This window comes from Rattus norvegicus, chromosome X, assembly GCF_021556685.1.
Source record: "Rattus norvegicus strain SHRSP/BbbUtx chromosome X, alternate assembly SHRSP_T2T, whole genome shotgun sequence".
Lineage (NCBI taxonomy): Eukaryota > Metazoa > Chordata > Mammalia > Rodentia > Muridae > Rattus > Rattus norvegicus.
In genome coordinates this window covers 19,932,506-19,957,219 of record NC_141554.1, presented here as the reverse complement: position 1 = coordinate 19,957,219, position 24,714 = coordinate 19,932,506, and the positions used below count along the sequence as shown (strand labels likewise).

The following is a 24,714-nucleotide window of genomic DNA, read 5'->3' as shown; positions in this document are numbered from 1 at the left end:
TGGTTTGTAATGGGCAGACTAAAGAACCCAAAGAACAATTTGCAATAAAACTAGGGGGAATCGTGGCAAAGGTTTATACAAGCTTACAATGATAGTAATCCCTCATTTTCAACCCTGGCTTCCTCAGTTTGCTCAGGGCTTTCAGGGTCTGGCTGAGAATTAGATCAGAACAGGACTGAACTCTAGAATAAGTATTCAAAGCTAACCCCAAAGTGCAAGTCGTATAATGCATCAGAAACCTTAACCAGTTATCTGACCAGGAAACCACAACACTACCAACAAAATTCACACTTGTTTTAGCCCTTATCTGGGCCCCATATCCTGAGTCAACACTTATTTAGCTTCTTTAATTAAGCTTGCAGTCAGAAAGCACTACTTTGTTCCTATATACTCCTGTGTAGCGGGACTCTGATTCACTTCAAATAGCATCTTTTGACTGTTGGCTTACACCTTAACTAGCTTTTCCAATTTGGATTCTAATTGTGTGGAAATGTTGGAGAAAAGTACAACTTTTAAACTTAGGAAAATACATGGAGGCAGACAGATTGACCTAAGTCCATAAACCCATAAGTTAGCACAAGGTAAAAAAGTTTGAGAGCTCTTATTATTTTCTCCAAGTGTTTCTTTGGTAGTGTTGAAGCTGAAGGCTCTTACCAGCAGTGAAAAGAGATGATTTGTCCTATTTGCCATTAGTCAATCACTTATTATGCTCATACAGGTTTTTGGCCTTTCTGTGTTAGCCACTGTTGTTGGTGTTGGTGACGAGTCCATATGAAAGAGTGACCTTGATGAGATTGCATTCTAATAGGAAAGAAAGTAACTTACACAAATCAGGTACTGAGATAAAAGGTGGCTGTGGATGCTCGAAACATGAGCAGTTATCTGAGCTTGGGAAATCCTTAAAAGCACATGTACAGCTGAACATGAATGAAGGCTGAGGAAGGCAACATTGATAAGCAACTGAACCTTAAGGAATAAATGAAGCAAACCATGCATGGTGGCATACTTCTGTAATCCCAGCATTAGCGAAGTAGTCACAGAAGAAATTTGTTGTCGTCCATGACCATATTACGTGGTCAATGCTAGCTGGGCCTACATGAGACACTGACTCCAACAAAAAAGGATACAAAGGTTTAGTTAGGCAGCCAGAAGGGGTAGAATATGACTCGTGGTATAGCGCACCTGGCAAGAGACATAGGATGCTCAGACAGGATAAAGTGAGACAAGGAGAGAAAAATCTGAGAGTCAGACATCTTAAACTTGAATGTTCCTACAGATCACTTAGAAGATGCTGTGAAGATTGTAATTCAGTGACATGAGCTGGGATGCTCCCCATGCTAAAGCTGTTGCTCATAGTTATACTGAATAGCACGAACTCACGAGATCTATTCGAGTATAACGAGGGAGGGAGATAAAAGAGTTCCAGCTAACACATGGATATATGAATAGGGTGATGCATGATGGTGGTATGTAAGTGATTGTTGGGGAAATATTGGTTTTGCTCTATATGTTTGGGGGGTATTTTTTGAGGCACCTACAGCATCTATAGCAAGAGAAATATGACAGACATAGGAGGAGAAAATGAAACTGTTTCCTGAGTAAAAGAAGAAAGATGTGCCCATGAAGGCCCTGAGTCAGGGCTGCCACGAAAGTGAGAGGGTGATCAATACGAAATACTGTGGCTAATGTTGCAGGCAGAATTTGATGAAGAGGATAGTGAACATCAAAAGGTATACTGGATGGAATGCAAAGTTGTGATTCAGAGAGCAAGGAGTGGAGGATTAGGAAGTGTTTGATTAGAAACAGCTCAAGGGGATTGCCTGGAAAGTCTCAGTCTGTCTGTCTGTCTGTCTGTCTGTCTGTCTGTCTCTCTCTCTCTCTCTCTCTGTGGTGTGTGTGTGTGTGTGTGTGTGTGTGTGTGTGTGTGTGTGTGTGTGTGTGTGTGTGCAGACTAAAGAAAATACAGGATAAAAGGGGCATCCTGTCTTCCTTTATCAGCCTATCATTGTTCTGTTCCTCTGCATTTTCCTTTCTGTTCTCCCCTCCCATTCCTTATTATTACAGAAATCTCCTAAAATATTTTTGTTGTTTTTTCAGTTGTTTTAGATATAACTGACTCAATTAGATTCATATGCTCAGTGAAAAGAGCCAACATTGAAGGAGCAGTTGAGAACTTGGAGGAGAAAGATAATACTTGATACAATAAAGGTTTTGAAAAGAAAACTAGTCATAGAGGGTGGTACCGGCAACAGTCAGGGCTCCAGCTAAGTGATACTTTGTTTACTGAATCGATAGAAATAAAAGATGAGATCCAGTGCATCTCAGAAGCAGCCTTGAAACTTGAATTTCTAGCTGCTTACTGTGTCTATCAGCTCTTTCCAATTTCCCTTACCCTTACACTCCATATCCCCTTGAGTTTTCTCAATTCTTGCCCATCCCCATAACATGGTCTATGATCGTTTGGAGACAGGATCTAGTTAGGTTCATGAAGATGCCTTTGAATTTACAATCTTTCTGCCTTAGTCTCCTGGGATTACTGACATATATGAACATGTTCAGCTAGTTAATTTTATTAAAGTCTGTCTGACCGAAGCATTTCATGAGTTCCATGGTTTTCTTGTCTTGAACGATGGTGTCTTCAGATAGCAATTACATAACAGAGAGCCATCATCTCCCATCCTCTATCTTACTGGCAGCCTTTGGTGTGAAATGACCCCACATAGAGAATGCCCTCCTGTCCAACAACTAGAATTCCTTCTCCAAACAGAACTCTTTAGAAAATAATCTTCATTTTTTTGCATAAAGATTAAGGTTTTGGTGTCAAGAAATTAGAAAATACATGCCTAGTGACAGCTTCTCCAAGTTCACAGAATTCGTGCAGAACTTTGCTGGACTAGAATTAGGAAAGAGGAAGCAAGATTGTGGCAAGGATTTAGAATCTACTGAAGCCTTTGCAGTTCACTTTTTAACCTAAAATTGTGTTTTGCTTGTGGTAGAAGATGAGGCTAGTTTTATGAAAGGGTATTAGACTTTGCTAAAGAACCACTTAAATAAACAGGATTGCCAAGTGTCCCCCTTCTGTGTTTACTATGGTAGCTAGGTTTAGGAGATGATGTCAGAGAGCCCCTAAAGACGTGTTCTCTGTAAGTGTAAGAAGATGAAGACACGGACAGGAAAATTCATGGCTGAGGAGTACCAGGTAGGGTCTGGATCTTTGTGGACGTAGAGAATATTTTTTTTGCCAATCTTCAGGGTTCTTTTTTGACTCTCGTGTACTTTTCTCCATTTAAGTCTATATAAGTTTGTGTTTACATGACCAACATCCTAGTCATTTCCTAGGTAACAATTCACCTCCAGAGGCAGACAGTGAATTATAAGCGTTTTGTGTTAGCTTTTTGCTTCCTTAGGACACTGATTCTCAACCTGCAGGTTGTGTCCCCTTTGTGACAGTGAGGGGTAACCGGGTGGGGGATGAAGGTGAATGGAGAATGACCTTTTCACAGGAGTCACATAAGACCATTGGAAAATACAGATGTAAATTGTAACTTATAGTGCAATTTATAACAATATTAAAGTTACAGTTATGAAGTCACAACAAAAATAATGTTATGGTTGAGGTCACTACAGTATGAAGAATGATACTAAAGGATTACAGCATTAGGAAGATTGAGAAGCACCCCCCTTAGGGTATTATCTTTCTTGGCCCAATTTCTATATTTTACAATAGGCATTCACCATTTATAGTTGTTAGGCTAAAGTATATGATTTTAAGATAACTTCTTTGTATTTTCAGAATTCTGTGCTTGATTTCTCAGCACCAAGTGGGTAATAATTGTTTAATTCTCTTAATGGAGAAAAGGATATTACTTGTGAATAGTTGGCCTTACAAGAAATACATTAGTAGATTCTGGGAATTGTTGTAATTCTTATATTATTTAATGCAACATACATTTTCAGGTTAAATATCGTGTGTGTGTGTGTGTGTGTGTGTGTGTGTGTGTGTGTGTGTGTGTGATTGAATGATTTACATTCCAACAATGCATGAGTAGGTTTTTTAGCTTATGAAGCATTTTTTGTAGTAAAACTTAAGTACTGAAAGAAAGTGCTTCAATACAAGGTCCTTAGGATGTGAGCACCTATAGCCACACATAAAAACCACCACACAAATATTCTGCATACAGCGTTCGCCGAATCCGTCTCAAGGAAAAGAACCCAGTAGAGCTGCTTCCCAGTCTGTTCTGATGTTTGTAGCTTTTAGATATTATTAGTAGATGCCAGTCTTGACAATGAATAATACTGCTTCTAAAACCAGTGTCAAAAGCTGAGTAAAGTTGATACCTCCAGTAAAATTGAGCTTCCCGTGGGCAAAGATAAAATGAATGCATGTGAATATTCAGGCCCATCAAATAGGTTTTTCTATTGAATTTAAGGGGAAAAACTTACTTCTCATGTATTATTTTAATTAATTAATTTTTGTGGGGGTCATGGTGTGTATATGTAGGTTAAGGACAACTTGAACTAAGTTGCTTCTCTCCTTCTAGTACGTGGGTCCCAGGAATTAAACTCAGGTTTTCAGAATCAGCGGTATGCACTCGTACTAACTGAGAGATCTTGCTACCTTCCTTTGTTATATTATTTAGATACAGTTTTAGTACATGGATTAGGATTTTAAGAGGCAGGCATGGATAGAGAGACTGTACTTAAGGTAGTATTGTATTGACAAAGCAGACTAATAGATCAGTTGAACAGAATGTATTATGCAGAAATAGATTCCTTTACAGTCAACATTATTTGATCTTCAACAAGAGAGTGAAGGCTACATAATTGTAAAAAATGCTTTCAACAGTTGGTGCTAGAATAACCACATATCCCCTGTAGAATATCTGTAACACATGAGTAAACACACAGCTCTCACCATTTAGATAAAGTTGAACTCAAAATACACAACAACCCAAATATTAAGTACAAAATGATACAAATGCTGGGATATAATATGTGAGAATCTCCAAGGTCTGAAGTTTGGTGATGGTTTTGTACGTGTAACATTACAAAAAAGGAAAAGGAAAAAAATTGAAGTAATGATAGACAGAGTCTTGATTCTGAAGAAACTGATAGACCAGCTGAGAAAACAAAACACACCATGTTAGAGACCCTTCATGTTCTCACTGACCAAGATTGGCATCAGGGATGAGTTTCAGTCTGAGTTGCCTCTGAAGCAGGCTCTGAGAAAATTTGAGGCCATGCATTTAAAAGGAGTGTATAACAAACGTGAGAGAAAACTGAGGAATGGAAGGCATGAATGGAGTCATTTTTAGACAAAAATCACCATAGGTGACTAGAAGTGAACACTGGGAAATAGCATAGAACACGTGTCTCAAAGTTAGTCCACACAACCGGTGATGAAACAAGCTCTTACTATGGCTAGAATTGAGTTATTGAGGGTTTCCCCCATGGCTCTCAAACCCCTGGTGCTTCAGCCTGCCAGGAATATGTGTATAGCAGTCTTGTGTAATTCTGTGAGAGTCCTCGGGCAGTCTCAGATGTCACCAGGTGGAACTTAGGAATCCAGAAGAGCCCGACGTCTGTGGGTTGGGGAGGAGAGCAATGGCCAGAGGATTCTTGGAGGAGGTGAAATTTCACAGTGCTCTTTCTCTTCTCTCTTAGGCGTCATCATGGTCTTGTCCCTGCTGTCTATCGTCTACGGTGCCTTACGTTGCAACATCTTAGCCATCAAAATCAAGTATGATGAGTACGAGGTCAAAGTCAAACCCCTGGCCTATGTCTGTATCTTCCTCTGGAGAAGCTTTGAGATTGCCACTCGGGTCATCGTCCTGGTCCTCTTTACCTCTGTCCTGAAGATCTGGGTGGTGGTGGTCATACTTGTCAACTTCTTCAGCTTCTTCTTGTACCCGTGGATCCTTTTCTGGAACAGTGGCTCCCCATTCCCTGAGAACATAGAGAAGGCCCTAACTAGGGTAGGTACCACCATCGTGCTCGGTTTCCTCACTTTACTCTACGCCGGTATCAACATGTTCTGCTGGTCAGCCGTACAGCTGAAAATCGACAATCCAGAACTCATCAGCAAGTCCCAGAATTGGTACCGGCTGCTGATTTACTACATGATGAGATTCGTCGAGAATTCTGTCCTCCTGCTCCTGTGGTATTTTTTTAAAACTGACATATACATGTATGTGTGTGCACCGCTGTTGATTTTGCAGCTGCTCATTGGGTACTGCACCAGCATTCTTTTCATGCTTGTGTTCTATCAGTTTTTCCACCCTTGCAAAAAGCTCTTTTCTTCTAGTGTTTCTGAAAGCTTTAGCGCATGTCTCAGGTGTGTCTGTTGGTCCTCCGCGAGGAGAAAATCCACTGAGCCAGTAGGAAGGATAGACACAGACTTAAAGGCATGCACAGATCAAGGTGCACAGCCTTCTACCAGTAAACTAACTCCCGAGGCCACTGAGATTTGGACCGCTGTGGACCTGTGCTCCACTTAATGGAACCTGAGGATTCTTACAAGGAATGAAACTTCATACACGTCACTAGCCCTGCACAGGCACTAAGGCAGGGAGTTAGCTCTTAGCTCTTAGTTCTCTGTGAGCTGCTCCCTTTTATGAAGCTCTTGGATTTGAAGCAGCTTTGGGAACACTAGGGAAGCCTACTACCCCACAGTTTGTTTCACACTTGACTCTGTTATGTCCTCACTGGCCTCGCTGGCCATTTCATTGATTGACACAGTTTCCCTGACGTTTCAAGTTGAGCTGGTCCTATTCATCAGGTAGAATGAGGAGAAATGCTTGTTTTCTAGCTTTCTAGCCTGTTGTCTCAGTAGCCTGATGCTTTACTACTACTGAATATAGCTTTACATAGAAGTCCCCATGATGCGTGGACTAGGTTACTAGGGATTTTACAACTCTGTTCCAATTACAAGTTACAGGAGAGCTATTTAAGTTTGTTTTATCAGTATGTTCATTTTCACCCCATTAAGACTTTTATACACAACCAACTGTAGCCACTCTGGCATGCAATGTGCATTTTGCTTCAAACCCTAGATTTGGGGACTTTATTTCCTAGGATCCATTGATCCAGTTACTTAGGAAAGCCATGTTTCATTCCACGTGCTGAAGAAAGTAGTGATGAGGATGGATTGTTAGAACATCAAAATGACAGAAGCTTATACAAATATCCAAATGTTTAAAGATAGGAATTGGTTAGAAGGTAGGCTCAATTCACCTCATAACTCAGTCTTGTCCTATAATTCTGCAAAATTTCTAGTAGAATTTTCTAAAATTAATATTTTAAGAAAGAAAAAAATAAAACTAATAGTCTTCATACCTATCTCCCCCTTCCTCACTTGTCAGGAAAGTTTTAAACAAGGCTTACCTCAGTTCATTTGCTGTTGTTTCTAGAAAGCCCTATTGAAATCTTCTCCCTGATGCAAGTGTATAGGACAGTTTACTTTTCATGATTTTAAGAAAAAGAAGTGTTTTCCTCACTACCACCCTTAGTTAGAAATGTTGACCTTAGAAACTTTCTAAATTATAGAAAGTAATGAAATGATCAGAAGTTTTTGTTCCTCATAAAATCCATTTTGACTTGATTTGAGTTCATTTTACTGAGATCTTAGTTTTGTCCTCCACACCATTTCATCTAATGAATAATTTTTCTCTGATCTATTTATTTTAATTTAAAATGGTTGGATAGAATATTGTCAATAGTCTGACGAAAGTGCCAGCAACCAGTGCTACGATTTCTACCACTAAATGTAGATAGATGGTAAAATGTCTAGAAAGAAGTGACCATAAAATCCGCACCAACTTAACATGAGAATTGTACCATAATTTAGTACATTTTCAAAGGCAACATTATTTGTTATTCTATGGGATAGAATAGATATTTAATTTTCTGGCCACATAAATTCATAAAACACATTCATCTGACCATCATACTCATAGTTTCTTTTTTAAAACTCTTTTTGGTATCAAATTGATGAGTGATTTCATAAACAAATGGAAATTCAGTTTGGCAAATGTTTTACTATACTAGAGGTTTCATAAAATAATGACTATTCTTTGATGTGTCATTCCCACTATTAATCTTTATATCATTTTGTATTCACACACTTAGTAAGGTTCTGAACCTTAGAGCGTCCATTTGCCTTTCCTGAGGTGTTTGCTCTCATTTGTAATTCTTCTGGCTTGTCAGGATTTGTGGTTTACTTGTATGAGAATGCATAGGCAGTACATCCTTCTTGACCACTTTTAACATAGAAAAGTCAAATAGGTGTTTGTCTCTGTTTTCTGTTGACCTGTGTATCACCTTTCCTGTTTTTAATAGCTCTAGATACAGTGTACATCATCAGAATGATACTTTATATGACAGATACTTCTTTGTAGTTTCCTTGCTCACAGGTATAAACCTGTTGAGCATGTGTAACAAGTCCAGGGAAAACAAGCTTAAGAAGCTAAAGCACTCCTGTTTTGCTTATTTCCTAGTTTAAGGAGTCCACAATGATTGCAAGAGTAGGAAGAGCCTTCCCAGGCCATTCCAAAGTGTTTTCCTCTATGAATTCATTTTCTAATGTTTACAGACACTAGGTCTTTTCAGTCTTTAATGTGAAGGACATCCTCTCCTTGAAGCTTTCCGGTGACTGAAGGTAGAGTAGTATGCATTTCCAATTTCAAGTCATGCCTTGAAAGTGAGACTAGCATCACTTTGACACTTCCTGGGCAAGTTCAGAATTAGACAAGGGTAAGGACACTTGTATGTTTCTGGCCTTGCTTTAGAAGCATGACTCAAAAATACTTTGAAACTCTTAGTTTTCAAATATATTGTAAGCCCTTTTACCTTAGACAGTTGGGAAGCATCTCGAATGACCTCAAACCCAAGTAGCAGTGCTAAGCAAACTATCAGACACCAAAGGTCACACTTTATAAAGACAGGTGGTTTTTTTTAACTTTTTATTTTTAGCTAATTAGATATTATTTCAGTCTCTTGGCATGTAGGCATTTTCCTTGTGTTGTCCCACAAGCTTACTTAATTATTCTATGCCTCAGTTTCCTAACATATGAAATTTACATGATACACTGTTCCAACTTACCTCACAAACTCGTTGGAAATATTTCATTAAATAATACACACAAAAATATTTCAAAATACCATAAAAAGTTATTATATTCTTCAAGTCCATAAACTGGTTATTGTTTTTTTGTTTTGTTTTGTTTTCTGGACTGAAATGACGTAAGTAGTTTCATCCACATCCTATCTTCAGGGAACATACTGGTCTTTGGTCTTCTCTGCAGTTGCCCACTCTTACCATCAGTTGATTACAACATTTAGCAGGGCGTGCATGATGGCTCAGTGGGGGAAGGTTTGTGCCACCAAACCCAACAACCCAAGTTCCACCCTTGGGGCCTATCTGGTGGAAGGAAACAGTTCCCACAGCTCTCTGATTTCCAAAAGCATACGACGGTGTGCGTGTACACACAGATGCACAGAACACACACACACACACACACATGCGCACACACACACACACACACACACACTCACACTCACTCACAAAACAAAGACTTTAGAAATAGCCTCTAAGCCCTTAGCACTTACTTGGTGGGAAAAAAAGACCAGTGGATCTCAGCAAGTGCTTCTGGTAGCAAATAAGTTTATTGTCTTGATATTATCTTTTATAAAGAATGTAGCAGCATCTTTTGATGATTGTACATTACAACTTAAATGGCCGATTTGAAGCATTAATTAAATGTGAATGTAATCTGTTCAATTTTGTAAACGGGGAAATAAGCGTAGTATTGATTGTCTTGCAAACACAGCATTTCCTTGGGATCTATCTTACATTAGTATGGTCGTATGTGCCAGTGCATCTCAGCCAGTGGCTTGTGGGCACTTTTGTGGACTGCTTCTTGGAGTCATTGACTCAAATGTTGTTTATGTTTCTTCATATAATAAATTAATTTTTTTCAATTTTCTCTTGCATTTTATTTCTTGTATAATCTTCAAATGACTTCTTTTTAAATTTAAGGCCCATTTGAAAGCAAATTTGAAAATGTTTTTTGTGATTACTTATGTTTTAAAATGTAAAATGGAAATCCCAGTAATCGGATGAGAAGTTCACGAATGCAAGGATTCAGGCTTACAGTGCAACAGCTCTCCAGGAAAACACTGCTGTCCTGTGAGAACTTGCTCTCTTTATTCTTTATTCAAGTCATGGTGCTGGATACTGCTACTGAGATTCTGCTGAGTTATCTCAGGTATTGTGTATGACACAAGGACAGATGTGAGATATATATATATATACATATATATATATATTCATTCTAGATAACATGAATATAAAATACCAGGATGACAGACTTTGGCTTAGTGTGAACATCATAAACATACTACAAAATGAATTGCTTCTGTGACTAGAAAAAATATCACTCATTGGAAGGGGTCACTGGGGTCACACAGCATGGGCTAGGTGCGACTTGTTTTAACAGTTTGTTTCTAAAGGTGTCCTTTTGCTTTGCAAAGATATAACTATAGGATATCTTCCTATTAAAAATAACTTTGTTGGAGCATAATTGCTGCATAAAAACACACATGTTGAATGTGTACAGTTTACTGAGTTTAGACATTTGTATACTCCCAAGATGTCATCACCGCAAACAAGGTGCTACACCTCAAAAACGTTCATTTTTTTTGATTTGGGTTCTTTTTTAGAAGAATGGGACAAAAGAGTGACCCTATTAAAGATCATACCACTGTCTTTGCAGCTTTGAGGTACTGTGTTACATGGCAGATCTCTAGAACATACGTGGTTTACCGTTGAGCTTTCATATGCATCCAGTAACAACTGCTTTACCCTCGAGCCGTTGGCAACTACTATCTGTCTGTATTATGAATTTGATAATTTTAGACACCTCATTTAAGTAGAGCCACAAAGTATTCTTCTGTGTCTGGCTTATTGTGATTAATATAATGTCCTCCAAATGTATGTGTATTGACAGGAATAGCAGTTTCCTTCCTTGGAAGTTAATAGTCCAGTGTATGCATATACTGTGTTTTCTTTATTCATTTGGATCCCTTTCCTGGGGTGGCTGTTGGGAATGCTATTGTGATGAATATGGAAGTGCACTTGTCTCTTAGACATCTTGATTTGATCTATTTTGACTGTACTCCCAAAAGGATCATATGGTAGTTCTATTTTTTTTTTTTAATTTTAAGGGCCATGATGATGAGACTCCAAGCCAAGAAGTTGCCATCTTATGGCATTTCAACTGTGCCCCTTGCTGGCCTTGTTGACAGTTTGTACCCCCACCCCCAACTGAGAATTCCACTACTCCCTCCCAACTGGCAACTTGGCATGTGGCGTGGGGGAGGGAGTAGAATATATGTGCATATATTTATAGTGTGTGTGTGTGTGTGTGTGTGTGTGTGTGTGTGTGTGTGTTGTGAAAGACTGAATCAGGGCTCCATATGTTCAGTTAAGAAGAAGCCCTCATCCCTGCTGGATAAGATAATGCCTTCCGGGCACAGCAGGTTGAGGGAGGAGTGTCTACACTCCTCTCGGTAATCCCCCACCTATGCTCTGTAGATGACCAAGACAAACTCAATGATATTTTTGCAGACATTTGTTTTATATGCCTTTGCTTGGGCATTTTGTTTTTGTTTTTTCTTTTATCGGCCTTTTGCTTGTGTATTATGGCTTCCAGTTTTGTGTTTTTATAGGTTCTGTGCGTGTGCACATGTGTGTAAATAGATCTTGTATTTTTATTCTATCTTTTTGTCTAAAGAGAAAGGAAGTGGATGGACTTGGGAGGGCGGGGAAATGGGGAGGATCTGGGAGGGAATTGGGGAAGGAGAATCTGTGATCAGAATATACTGTATGAAAACAAGTTTATTTTCAATGAAAATATGGTTTTCTTTAAATATTAGGAATGAGGTGAGGGCAATGAGCTATTGTAGATATTTCTCTGACCATATTACTTCATGTCCCTCTTACAAGGGATAATGTTTTTCTTTTTTAAAATTAGTTATTTTATTAACATTTCTAATGTTATCCCCCTTCCTGGTTTCTCCTCTCAAACCGCCTATCCCACCCCCTCCTGCCCCCTGCTTCTATCAGGGTGCTCCCCCACCCCACCCACCCACCCACTCCTACCTCACCAACCTACCATTCACCTATGCTGGGGTATCAAGCATTCACAGAACCAATAAAATACCAAAAATTTAATAGACTTCTGAGTGTGGTGGCTCATGTCATTGACCTAAGCACTCAGGAGACAGGGATACATAGTGAGACAAAATATTATATATTCTTGTGGGGAGGTGTATATATATATACATATATATATATATATGTATATATATATCCATCTCCATTGTGCAGTATTTAGAAGTAATCAGGTCTGTCTCTTCAAACATTTGTCATTTCCTTATGGTGAAAGTATTCATAATCTTTTTTCTAGGTATTTCAAAAACTCATAGTCACCACCTATGGTTATGTACTGTGCAATAGAACACTAGAAATTACGATTCATATCTAACTATAACTTAAGGAACATAGCTATTTTATGAATGTCTTTGCAATGGAAAAAGCATGCCAATTATACATTATAATTAAATGAATAACATTCTCAGCAGGTTTTCTTTTGCAGGAAAAGATCCTTTTTAGCAGTGAAACTTGGTATGAAATTCAGAAACCCTTAGCCCCTTCTTTCCAGGTACACAACAAGGCCTGGCAGAGGAGCCCTGATATGCCAAGATGGCGAGTTTCTGCAGAACCATGCTCTAGACTGTAGGTGTGTCCACCTGCTCGTCACATACAGCAAAGATACCAATGCAGGAGACCCAGCACACAATCATAAACTTACTTAAGGGATTATGATGTGGGTTTCTGAAATCCTTTTAATTCAATTGCAGGACTAAAGCATGGGCATTGTAGATGATCCTGTTGTTCTACAATGTCAGAAGGCGGGGTTGAACTGTTAGGAAATGCCCTATTATATTTTCTCTGCAAATCATTAGATTTCCAGCAGTGGTGGTTTCAGCAAGGTTCAGACCGAAGAACATCGTCGAGGCATGTATAACTAGCTACACACAGCAGCCTCTCCACAGCAGATGATGAGAGGAAGCTTTCATTAATGACTGTAGTGACAGCATCTTGTACAGGGGAGGAATTCCAGGCTTTGCTGCCCTCCGAAGAGGAAAGGTTCGTGCAGACAGATTTGAAGATCCTGTGTGTGCTTATTCTTGCCTGTCTCCCATCCTGAATTAATTTTCTCTCCTAGTGATGAGTTTTTGATTGAAACCTGATTAGCCTACTTCCTAGAATCCTGGTAATACCATCCTCTTTACATATCTGCATTATGCAAACTGGCTTAATTTCTTATCAGTTCCCTTCTGATCCTAATTACCTCATCTACAGTTAATGAGTCAGCTTTAGAAGTGGTAGAACTCGAGAAACAAGACAGGATGGACAGTTTATATTTCAGAGCAATGCTTGAAGACCATCCCCTACTCGGCTCTGCAGCACAGAGAAGAGTACCCTGCTGTCACCATCTCCACCAAGAGGACTTCCTTTTTTTTTTTTGGTATAACAAAACATACTACTATATTTCACAGATTACAAAAGGCAATAAAATTCTGATGCCCGATTCATAAGGAAAAGATTGTAATGAGAATAGAAAATGGCGCAACATTATTTCATTGTGTGACAAAGAATATAATGAGAATGGGATATAGTACAAACACAAGTCATTCCGGTTACAGTTTTAAGATTGTAATGTCATGGTTCATATCACATACTTAGGAAGAAGGTGGTACCCAAAGTGTTGCAATATTCAATGACTAGTCTGAATTTGGTGAGAACATTATCACATATAGCTCTGTAGAAATTATACTAAATAGATTAAAAACTCTTACTCATCAGAAAGGACAGATAGGCTTAAAAATTAAACAATGCCTCTAAAGTTTCATTTGTAAACATAGCGTGAGTGCAAATGAAATATGAAGCCTTCCAAGTCTGATAGGAAGGTGAAGGTAGGAAAACTACGGTGTGCTGGTGAATACACCAAAGTAAATATTTTCTCCATCTTTATTAACTTGGGTATTTCTTATTTACATTTCAAATGTTATTCCCTTTCCAGGTTTCTAGGCCAACATCCCCCTAACCCCTCCCCTTCCCCTTCTATATGGGTGTTCCCCTCCCCATCCTCCCCCCATTACCTCCCTCCCCCCAACAATCAGGATCACTGGCAGTCTTGGCAGGACCAAGGGCTTCCCCTTCCACTGGTGCCCTTACTAGGCTATTCATTGTTACCTATGAGGTCAGAGTCCAGGGTCAGTCCATGTATAGTCTTTAGGTAGTGGCTTAGTCCCTGGAAGCTCTGGTTGCTTGGCATTGTTGTTCATATGGGGTCTCTTCAAGCTCTTTCAGTCCTTTCTCTGATTCCTTCAACGGGGGTCCTATTCTCAGTTCAGTGGTTTGCTGCTGGCATTCGCCTCTGTATTTGCCATATTCTGGGTGTGTCTCTCAGGAGCGATCTACATCCGGTTCCTGTCACCCTGCACTTCTTTGCTTCATCCATCTTATCTAGTTTGGTGGCTGTATATGTATGGGCCACATGTGGGGCAGGCTCTGAGTGGGTGTTCCTTCTGTCTCTGTTTTACTCTTTGTCTCCCTATTCCCTGCCAAGGGTATTCTTGTTCCCCTTTTAAAGAAGGAGTGAAGCATTCACATTTTGATCATCTGTCTTGAGTTTCATGTGTTCTGTGCATCTAGGGTAATTCAAGCATTTGGGCTAATAGCCACTTATCAATGAGTGCATACCATGTGTGTTTTTCTGTGATTGGGTTACCTCACTCAGGATGATATTTTTCAGTTCCATCCACTTGCCTATGAATTTCATAAAGTCATTGTTTTTGATAGCTGTTCCTTAAATGGATTGGCAGAATTACCATCCTGTCTAGGAATGAGTAGTATCTAGCACACATTTGGACAGTTATTTTCAAGCCAATGGGGATGCTGTTGTGAGTGGTAGGAGGAAACAAATGAAAACTCTCATTGTGGTCAAAGCAGTCATCAAAGTCCTCCCAGCACACACCATAAACAAGAAATAAAACCTGAAAATGGAAGCACTATCATGTCCAGTAAACCTAAGGACACTTACTGTGCTTGAAACTACAGGGCTACTATTCTGGGAGGTAGTTTCTCAGTGGGGATAGTTTCTCCTGTCCACTAAGAGTCCCCACTGTGGACAAACACAGTTTACTTAGGCAGATGGCCGTATCAGCTCACCAGCCCCCAGATAATTCAGTACCCACCTAGACCATCAATTTCTTCCTTTAGTGTTCTCAAGAACTAATGACTGCAAGAGAGAAGCAATAGTTTTGTTTCCTCCGAACTCCATGTGGATCTCCAGTTAGGTGGTTGGATGCACGTGGAAGGATTCTTTCCCATGGTTTAGAAAGTTTCTGGGTTTAATGACCTGCACTGATATATTTTTTCAATTTATGAATATATTTCCTTTTTAAATGTTTTTATTATTTTATCACATCCCAATAGCCGTCCTACCTCCTCCCCCTCCCCATAGAGTCTGTCCCTTCATCCCCCCTCTCCTTCTCCTCTAGAGAGTATAGGGCCCATCCTGGGTATCCACAGCCTGATGTCTCTACAAGGTTAGGCACTTCCTCTCCTACTGAGGCCAGACATGCACTTACATTAAAAGTATTGCATGTATGTGTTTCTTCTGTCAATAAATGGACTTACAAGATTAGTGGGGGAAAAGGTTCGGCCACTTCTATCTGAGGGCAAATCTTTCGCCTGTAAAAGGCTTAATGCTGCCTAATCCTGTACTCCAAATCTGACCGTGACTCTGGACTTTTCTTTATTGAAGTAGGGCTAAGGTGTTGGCATAGCAGAAGTGACACCATGATCATGAAGTTGGTTTCCACACGGTGAGGCTTATTCATTCACTCCAGTTGTGCTGATTCCTGACTCCTGTGGTGCCTCCCCCACCCATGTGGGAAAGTCAACTGCATTAATTTCTGACAGTGGGAGAATGTTCGCTCTCTTTCCCCAACTAAATGTATTTTAAAAGAAAATTAAATAAGAAGAGAAAGGGCTTAGGGGGTGCATTGCATCGCAGTGATCTTCATGGAACCAGGGTCCTACTTCTCACCCAGTACCATGTGTTATTGCAAGCAAATTCCTAAGTCCTCTGCCTGAATGTTGACCTCATTTCCTAGGTCTTAGAACACCTTTGAATTTCTTTATATCACATGTTCTACCTTTCACACTGAATTCATTTTCTCCTTTCTCTGGAGAACTGATTCTGAAGAAAAAAGATAAGCAAGGTTTCTATTAAGCCCCAAAGAACTATTTAGGTATGCAGGGCTGTTTGTATCCTGACAGAGCTGCCTGGAATTATAGAACAAAACAAATATTATTAAGGCCTGGATATTATCTACACAGTTCCAAAGGGAAATTAATTAGATGCTAGAATGTCATGTCCTTAAATAGCATTCATATTCAGCATCTAATATTAATGAATGCTCTTATGTATACACCAGTACTCACACATGTGGTGGCCATTAACCACTTATGATTACTAAGTATATGAAATATGTCTACTTCAAATTGAAATGTGTAAATACAAAACATGAATATCTTAAAACTTCAGTAACAAAATAAATTAATGGATATATTAATCATGATTACCTTTACATCAGATGACATGATGAAGTCAAATATTTGGAGTTTACTGGCCTAAATAAGAGAGAAATAAAGTTAAATTTACCTCATTTAATAAAATTAAATTTTACCTCTTCCAAGTCACTGTTTCCTGTGACGACTGGGACATTTAGAATCAATCACTAGGCTCCCTTCTGTGGTCTGTGTTGAATTAAACAGGGCAACTTCAAACATGTGGTCTGGTGAATACTTTCATGAAAACCTGTATTTATTTCTCTTTTCAATTTTTTTTTATCTGGGAAAGGGAATTTAATACATGATTGTAAGGTGTTTTGGTCAAATGTATCCCTCACTTCCTCCCCTCCAGTGCCTCTGTCTCATAACCACTACTACTTTCCCTCATCCATTCTGAAATGTTGACTGACTTGGTCATCTACAGGCCCTGTGCACGCACTTACAGCAACTGCCAGTCCCTATGTGAAGCCCTGTTATTTTCAAACAACATTGTTGCAGCCGCCACAATTTCTGGCTCTGTCTTAATGCTGTTGCTTTTGCAATGATCCCTGAGCCTTTGGAGGAAGGTTTATGAAAAGATAAACCATTTAGAACTGAACACTCCATATTGCTTTATTCTCAACACTGATCCATTGTGTATCTCTGTGTTAATGGTCATCTACTGCAAAAACAAATCTCTAACAACTGGGACTGTGAAAGACCCTGGTTCTAGTCGAGGGGGTTTGAAACCCTGGTGACCCTGAGGAACCATAGGCGTTTCGCCTGACTCCCAGGAAACCAGGCTGGTCATTAGCCTGCAGCCCTCCATAGATTTGAGACCATCAGTCACATAAGGGCAAGCACCTTCACAGGTAGAGGACATGACCTTAGGTCACGTAGGCTCAAGACAGATCCCATTATAATGAGGTGCCTAAAGGCCTGGAGACTTAGCCAATGAATTTCTCTTCCCAGACACTGCTCCCAGCTAAAGGTATTTTTTTCTCCATTTTTATTAAATTGGGTATTTCTTATTTACATTTCAAATGTTATTCCCTTTCCCGGTTTCTGGGCCAACATCCCCCTAACCTCTCCCCCTCCCCCTCTATGCCTCCCCCCATTACCTCCCTCCCCCCAACAATCACGATCACTGGGGGTTCAGTCTTAGCAGGACCCAGGGCTTCCCCTTCCACTGGTGCTCTTACTAGGCTATTCATTGCTACCTATGAGGTCAGAGTCCAGGGTCAGTCCATGTATAGTCTTTAGGTAGTGGCTTAGTCCCTGGAAGCTCTGGTTGGTTGGCATTGTTGTACATATGGGGTCTCAAGCCCCTTCAAGCTCTTTCAGTCCTGCGAAAGGTATTTTTAATCTCCGGCCCACTCTGAGAAGTAGGATATGATTTTATTCATCCAATTTCTGCCATGACAATAAACCCCTTAAAGCCACCACTGTCTCTTTTTATCAGGATCCACCATAGGGAGCTGTAGAAAACCCCTTCACCTACAAAGCTGCCTTCTAATCTCCCTAAGAAAGCCTCCCTGGGACCACAGGAAGCTCAAGAAGAAGGATGACCAAAATGTAGATGCTCCCACTCCTTCTTAAAAGGGGAAAAAATATCCATAGGAGGGGATATGGAAGCAAAATTTAGAGCATTGAGTCAAGGAATGGCCATTCAGAGCCTGCCCCACATGTGGCCCATATATATACAGACACCAAAACTAGATAAGATTGATGAAACTAAAAAAAAAAATGCATGCTGAATGGGACCGGATATAGATCTCTCCTGAGAGACACACCCAGAGCATGTCAAATACAGAGGTCAATGCTAACAGCAAACCACTGAGGTCTATGACCTCTTCTTGACCTGTAGGTTCTTGATTAGATTTACAATACTGAACATGTGGAGTTTAGACCTGTGGAGTAGATCTTAAATCCAATCAGAACGTGGTTTTGTTACCTCTGTAACATTTATGCCGCTATTACACCTATGGAAAGATTTTACTAGGCTGGTTGTTATTGTAGTTTTCAGGATTCACAACTGGGTAAGACTGTGGATGATTTTCTCCCAAGGCTGCCTGCGTAAGATCTAGTAGGACTGTGAAAGCTAGCCAGTAGTGCTGAAACGTCCAGGTTACTGTACTAGCTTGAATTCTCTGTCTTAGGATTCAAATACGCAGTATCTTCAGCAATACTCTCTTACCTTCAGGTTGTGGTTGGTACCCAAGAGCACTGGCAGCAGCCTGCATTGCTTTGAGAAATAGGGGATTCCTCTGACCAACTGGGAGGGAAATGATACGCATTTGGCACGGGGATGTTTATCTGATAGCCCATGGCATGTAAAAGTGCCATTATCCTAGATAATTACAAATAATTAAATATATATAATTGTCTAATATGTTGGTTTGTCTAATTGCTAGTTTTAGGATCTCTTATATGTTTTAGATATCATTATGTTCTCAGATATCGTCAAGAACCGTGTAGCCTCATGCTGTAGGTTATTTTTGTACTGTGTTGAATGTTTCCTTTGCTGTACTAAAGCGGTTATAGTTGATATAATCCCACTTGTATACTTTGGTTTTCATTGTATGTATTTCAGGGGGATCATATCCCAAAAATCTTGCCAATTTCAATATTGCAAAGCATTTCCTTGTGCTTTATTCTAGTGGTTAGATAAAGTCGTGTCTTATGCTAAGGTCTTAAACATTCATCTGCATGTGGCTGTGCAGTTTTTAACACCATTTGTTAAAGGGGATGTTTCTTCTTCACAGTATATTTTTTGGTGCTTTTGTTCAGAAGTCATTTGGTGATAGATGTGTGTGTGTGTGTGTGTGTGTATGTGTGTGTGTGTGTGTGTGTGTCTACTTTTGGGCTCTCTGTTCTTTCTCTCTCTCTCTCTGTGTTTACTTTTGGGCTCTCTGTTCTCTCTCTCTCTCTCTCTCTCTGTGTGTGTGTGTGTGTGTGTGTGTGTGTGTGTGTGTGTGTGTCTACTTTTGGGCTCTCTGTTCTTTCTCTCTCTCTCTCTGTGTTTACTTTTGGGCTCTCTGTTCTCTCTCTCTCTCTCTCTCTCTCTGTGTGTGTGTGTGTGTGTGTGTGTGTGTGTGTGTGTGTGTGTGTGTGTGTTTATTTCAATCCAATACTGATTTGACTACTATAGCATTATAGTAACCTTTAAAGTAAGGTAGCATAGTCTGGTAGCTTAGTATCTCCTGCTTTGTTCTTGTTGCTCAAAATATCTTTGACAATTGGGAGTTATTATGGTTTAATACAAGTTTTACATTTTTCTACATCTGTGAAGAAAGCCACTATATTTTTTATAGAAACTGTGTTCAATCTATAATTGGTTTTTGAAGTAGGAACCTTTAAACAGTACTGATTATTGTAACCCAGAAATAAGCTTTCTGATCCTTTGGCAGTCTCAGGTGCTTCTTGGGTCAGCCCTAGTATCACACATATTTACTTCTTTAATATTGTCCCTTAAAGTACCAGTAAGCATTTTCTCTCTTTTTCTCTTCTCAAACTATATTTCAAGTGCTTTATATTCTAGGCCACTTACTCTGTTTTTGTCTATTCTATTTAGAGTCCATATCACATTTAAAGTTTTCCTAAATGGATTTTTCATCTTAATAATTTCTATTTGACTTTTAAATTGCTCCTATATTTTTGTTGCTTCTTTGTTATAATAATGACACATTTCTGTTTTCTTCAAGCTTATTGAGTTAAAAGAATTCCTTAAATTCCTTGAAACAATTGTTTTAAGTTCTCTGAGGTTACTATCACATTGGTTACTACCTGGTCAGTTTCTGTCATTTTATGACATGGTTTTCTAAAAGCTCATGCTGCTTGTTACCATATCGTATCATCTGTCTCTGAAGGATCAGGTATTGTCTATGCCTGTCTTTCAAGGGATTTTAAGGAATCTTAGTCACTTGCTTTATCCTAGCACTATATAGTACCAAGGTACAGAGCTGTCAGAAGCCTATCAATGATGTGGTGTCATTGTTTCAGTGCTGCAAGCAAAGTTGAGCTTTTTCCAAATTTTCCACTAAAAATCATGCAGTAGAGTACGTGGAGAGTTGTCTTTCCTGTAGTGGTTGTGCTGGGGGCCTTGTTTACAGTTACTGGCTTGTGGTTAGGCTTTTAAGAATCACAGTCAATGGATCAGCCACAAGCTCCTGCATGCACAAGAGCCAAAAGCTGTGTCTCTCTCTGAGGCCACTGCCCAAGAAGACTGGTACAACAATGGGTTAGGAACAAGAACTGTGCTTCAAAGGGTTGCCAGTTCCTTAGCCCCATAACCCAGGACTGGCAGAGCTAGCTACAAGTGGTGGAATGGGAAGTCCAGTAAACCGAGGCTGCATACCTTCCCTTACAGGAACTGCACCAGAGGCTCTGTCCTCAGGCAGAACTATTTATGCGGGCTGGAAGGCCTGGCCATGTGTGGCTTCAGCAGCTAAACAGGCTCCAGGGCAAAGGCTTATATCCTTTATTACTCTTTTATTACTCTGTGCTACTCATCCTTCAATGGAGCCTTGAACGACACAAGTGGAGCCTTGTATATTGTTGGTGAAGGCAGACTATTGATCATCTTGGCTTCTGGTAAGCTGGGTTGTGTGTATCTCATGAGTTGTGAGAAGCTGTAAAATCATCACAGATAGCAATGATGCAGGCCAAATCACAAATCAGTCCCACATGTTGTACAAATGGTTCTGGGATTAGTACTGTGGAGGTTCAGGAGTCTTGTATACAAGTACTGCTGAATTGGCTGAAGTTGGGGGAGAGTGGTGGAGACAGTCCCCTGGCCCCAAAACTAAGTTGCACCACATCTATGTATCAGCCAGAGGGGCTTGGACTTTCTCAGGGTAGGACAGGTGTTCCCAAGCCTACTTTATGGGTAGAACTGATGCAACTGAAACTCAGGTCTGTCCTACAGGAACACAGATTCCCGTGTGATCATTGGTTTACAAGCTCTGTCTGAGCTTTGAACTACCTATACAACCTTTATTATTATTATTTTTTTTACTTAAATCTTGGTCTCACACTGAGCCTGCTACTGGACTCACAGGAAAATGCCTGTCCTAGATTCTCTATCGTGTTCCTCAGCTGGTTGAATTTGCTTCCTACTCTCAAGCCTGAGGTTAGGTTTGGGGGTGGGGGGTGGGTGATGCTTAGCGGAGTCTTTATTGCCTTCCATACACAGTTACAATGGCTTAGTTTCGTGTACTAACCTAACGAAATAGGCATCATGGAACCGTTTTCTAGTCGAATGTCACTATGACATGCCCAATCCTGGATTTCAAGTCTAAAACCTAGATTTAATTTTCTCTCCCCCCTCCAAGTGGTAAGTATTTCTTTCTGGGGTTTTCTTGGATCCGGAGGAAAGTTGTAAGGGTCTGAATGAGAAGAATCCAACATACACCTCAATAGTAGTAGAACACTTGGCCCCTGGCCCAAGGGAGGAGATTTAAGTGGTGCAGCCTTGCTGGGAAAAGCATGTCACTAAGGCACTGGGGGCCAGACTATGGGATGAAAAGCTCCAAAGCATTTTCTAGTTCATTCTCTCTGCTTCATGCTTGTGTTTGGAGATGTGAGCTCTCAGCTCCCTGCTACTATCGCCATGCCCGCTAGCTACCATGTGTCACCTCTCACCACCTTCACACCTATGATGGACTCATGCCTCTGAAACCAGAAGCTCAAATAAACTCTTTCTTCCATAAGTTTCTTTTGTCATGGCATTTGCTTGAACAAGAAAAAAGTAGCTATGGCAAAGGGAATGATGGGGAGACATTTTTTTCTTCCCATTTTCTTCAGCACTCTTTCGATTTTGTTATACTGTAAGCAGATGTGGCATTCTCTTACCTGATTCCCTTAGCTCCTGTGAAGTTATTGTGGCCTGTAGTAGCTGCTCTGCTTCCTTGGTCTGGGGAGAGATTGCATGAGGATTTACTCAGCCACCATCTTGCTTGGCCCATTAAATGATACATAACTCAGTTTTAAATATAGGCTAATAAATCAAGCAGAGACCTCTCAAAAGTAGAAATGGCCAATGAATATTTTCAAAATGTTTACTTTTCATTATTCAGGAAATGTGAATGAAACCACATAGAGGTCTATCTTAGCCCATGCCATCAAAACAGGAAAACAGCTGTCCACAAATGCTGGCCAGGAGATTGGTTGGTAGAAGTACGAACTTCCGTCAAATGCTATGGAAGTCAGTGTGGATGTTTCTCAAAAAAATAAATCCACTATAACATCCAGCTATACCACTCCTGGGCGTATACAATACTAAAGGACTCTGTATCCTACTGTAGAGAGAGTTGCTCATCTATATTTGCTGTCCAACACCTAATGAGTGGATAATGAAAATGGGGTACATACATAGAAGCCGTAAAGAAAAGGGAAAGGATAAAATTCACAGTCAAAGGATAGAACTGAAACGTATTTTACTGAGTGAGGTAATGTGACCCAGAAAAACCAGCATCACATTTTCTATCTCATATGGGAAGCCTAGCTTCTAAGTTTTAGATATGTGTATAGAACAGTGTTTATGCATGGAGGCCAAGAAAATCAAAGGAGGCCCATGAGAGGGGCAAGACAGGGGCCTCACAGGTAAGGAGAGTAATAGTGTACATACGACATAGAAGTGGAAGGGAACCCCTGGGGGTGGGAAGAATGTAACCAAGGATGGGAACAGGGGGATAGAAAGGAGAGAGAGGGGGAGAGAGAGAGAGAGAGAGAGAGAGAGAGAGAGAGAGAGAGAGGGGGAGGGAGAGAGGGAGAGAGGGAGGGGGAGGGAGGGAAGGAGGGAGGGAGAGAGAGAGGGAGGGAGGGAAGGAAGGAGGGAGGGAGGGAGAGAGAGAGGGAGAGAGGGGGGAGAGAGAGGGGGGGGAGAGAGAGAGAGGGAGGGAGGGAGGGAGAGACAGAGAGAGAGAGAGAGAGGGAGGGAGGGGGAGAGAGAGAGGGAGGGAGGGAGGGAGAGAGAGAGAGAGATCGGGAAGAGTTGAAACTAAGAGCTCATGGAAATGTTATAAGGAAACCTGATACTTTGTATTCTAATTTAGAAACAAACGTTTAAGAAAAAAAGAAGGAACCAGATACCTTTGACTAAAAGTAGGAGGTCTTAGGAGGTCTTGCTGACCATCTTCCCTGGCCTCCTTTCACCTAGGAGACAGTTACCATGAATATGAAAGGCATTGTGACCTCACGCAAAGGAGTTCAGGGAAGTTCATGAGATCATTTCCTGTCTCTCTGTCTCTCTATCTCCCTGTCACTGTCTCTGTTTCTCTCCCTCCCCACATATACACTCCCTCTCTCCTTCTTCTTTTCTTCCACTTCCTCCTCCTCTTCTCCCTCCCTCTTTCCCTTCCTCTATCCCAATCCTTCTGGTAGCGGGTCCTAAAGACAACCACTGGTGAGGCTTCACCACTCTGCTTGCTTGCTTGGTTTTGTTTTGGTTTTTGTTTTTTTTTTTCAACTTTTTAAATTGACTTTACATCCTGATCGATGTCTCCCTCCTGGTTACCCCTCCCACAATCCTTCCCCTCCCCTTCTCCTCTGAGAATGTGGAAGCCCCCTCTGGGTATCTCCCATCCTGATACTTCAAATCTCTGTGAGGCTAGGTGCTTCCTTTCCCACTGAGGCCAGACAGGGCAGCCCAGCTAAAAGAACTATCCCACAGACAGGCAACAGCTTTTGGGATAGGCCCTGCTCCAGTTCTTCGGAACCCACATGAAGACCAAGCTGCACATCTGCATATGTGCAGGGGACCTAGGTCTACCCTGTGTAAGCTCTTTGGTTGGTGATTCAGTCTCTGGGAACCTCAAAGGTCCAGTTTAGTTGATTCTGTTGGTCTACTTGTGGAGTTCCTTATCCCTTTCAGGGCCTTCAGCCCTTCCCCTACCTCTTCCATAAGAGTCCCTGACCTACATCCAGTGTTTGACTGTGGGTCTCTGCATCTGTTTCAGTCAACTGCTGGATGGAGCCTCTCAGAGGACAGTTATGCTAGGCTCCTGTGTGCAAGAATAATAGAGTAT

General features: G+C 40.6%; 1 protein-coding gene and 1 long non-coding RNA gene across 4 annotated transcripts in view; one reads left to right on the top strand and one right to left on the bottom strand.

Annotated features, from left to right (window-relative positions):
• Xk (X-linked Kx blood group antigen, Kell and VPS13A binding protein) overlaps positions 1-9,982 on the top strand; it is a 36,385-nt gene extending 26,403 nt beyond the window's left edge. The window contains exon 3 of one of the 2 annotated variants that reach the window (XM_087600502.1): positions 5,665-9,982. In XM_087600502.1, the coding sequence (XP_087456628.1) occupies positions 5,665-6,497 (833 nt within the window). In that variant the 3' untranslated portion in view covers positions 6,498-9,982. 2 annotated transcript variants of the gene reach the window in all.
• The window catches only part of LOC102553061 (uncharacterized), a 117,397-nt gene extending 93,540 nt beyond the window's left edge, over positions 1-23,857 (bottom strand). For both annotated transcript variants that reach the window (XR_015646905.1, XR_015646904.1), the window contains exons 1-3: positions 23,780-23,857; positions 22,541-22,601; positions 16,721-16,768 (exon numbers count right to left, since the gene is read on the bottom strand). This is a non-coding gene — a long non-coding RNA (uncharacterized LOC102553061). The remainder of the gene's footprint in view (positions 1-16,720; positions 16,769-22,540; positions 22,602-23,779) is intronic.
• Between the last annotated feature and the right edge of the window lie 857 nt (positions 23,858-24,714).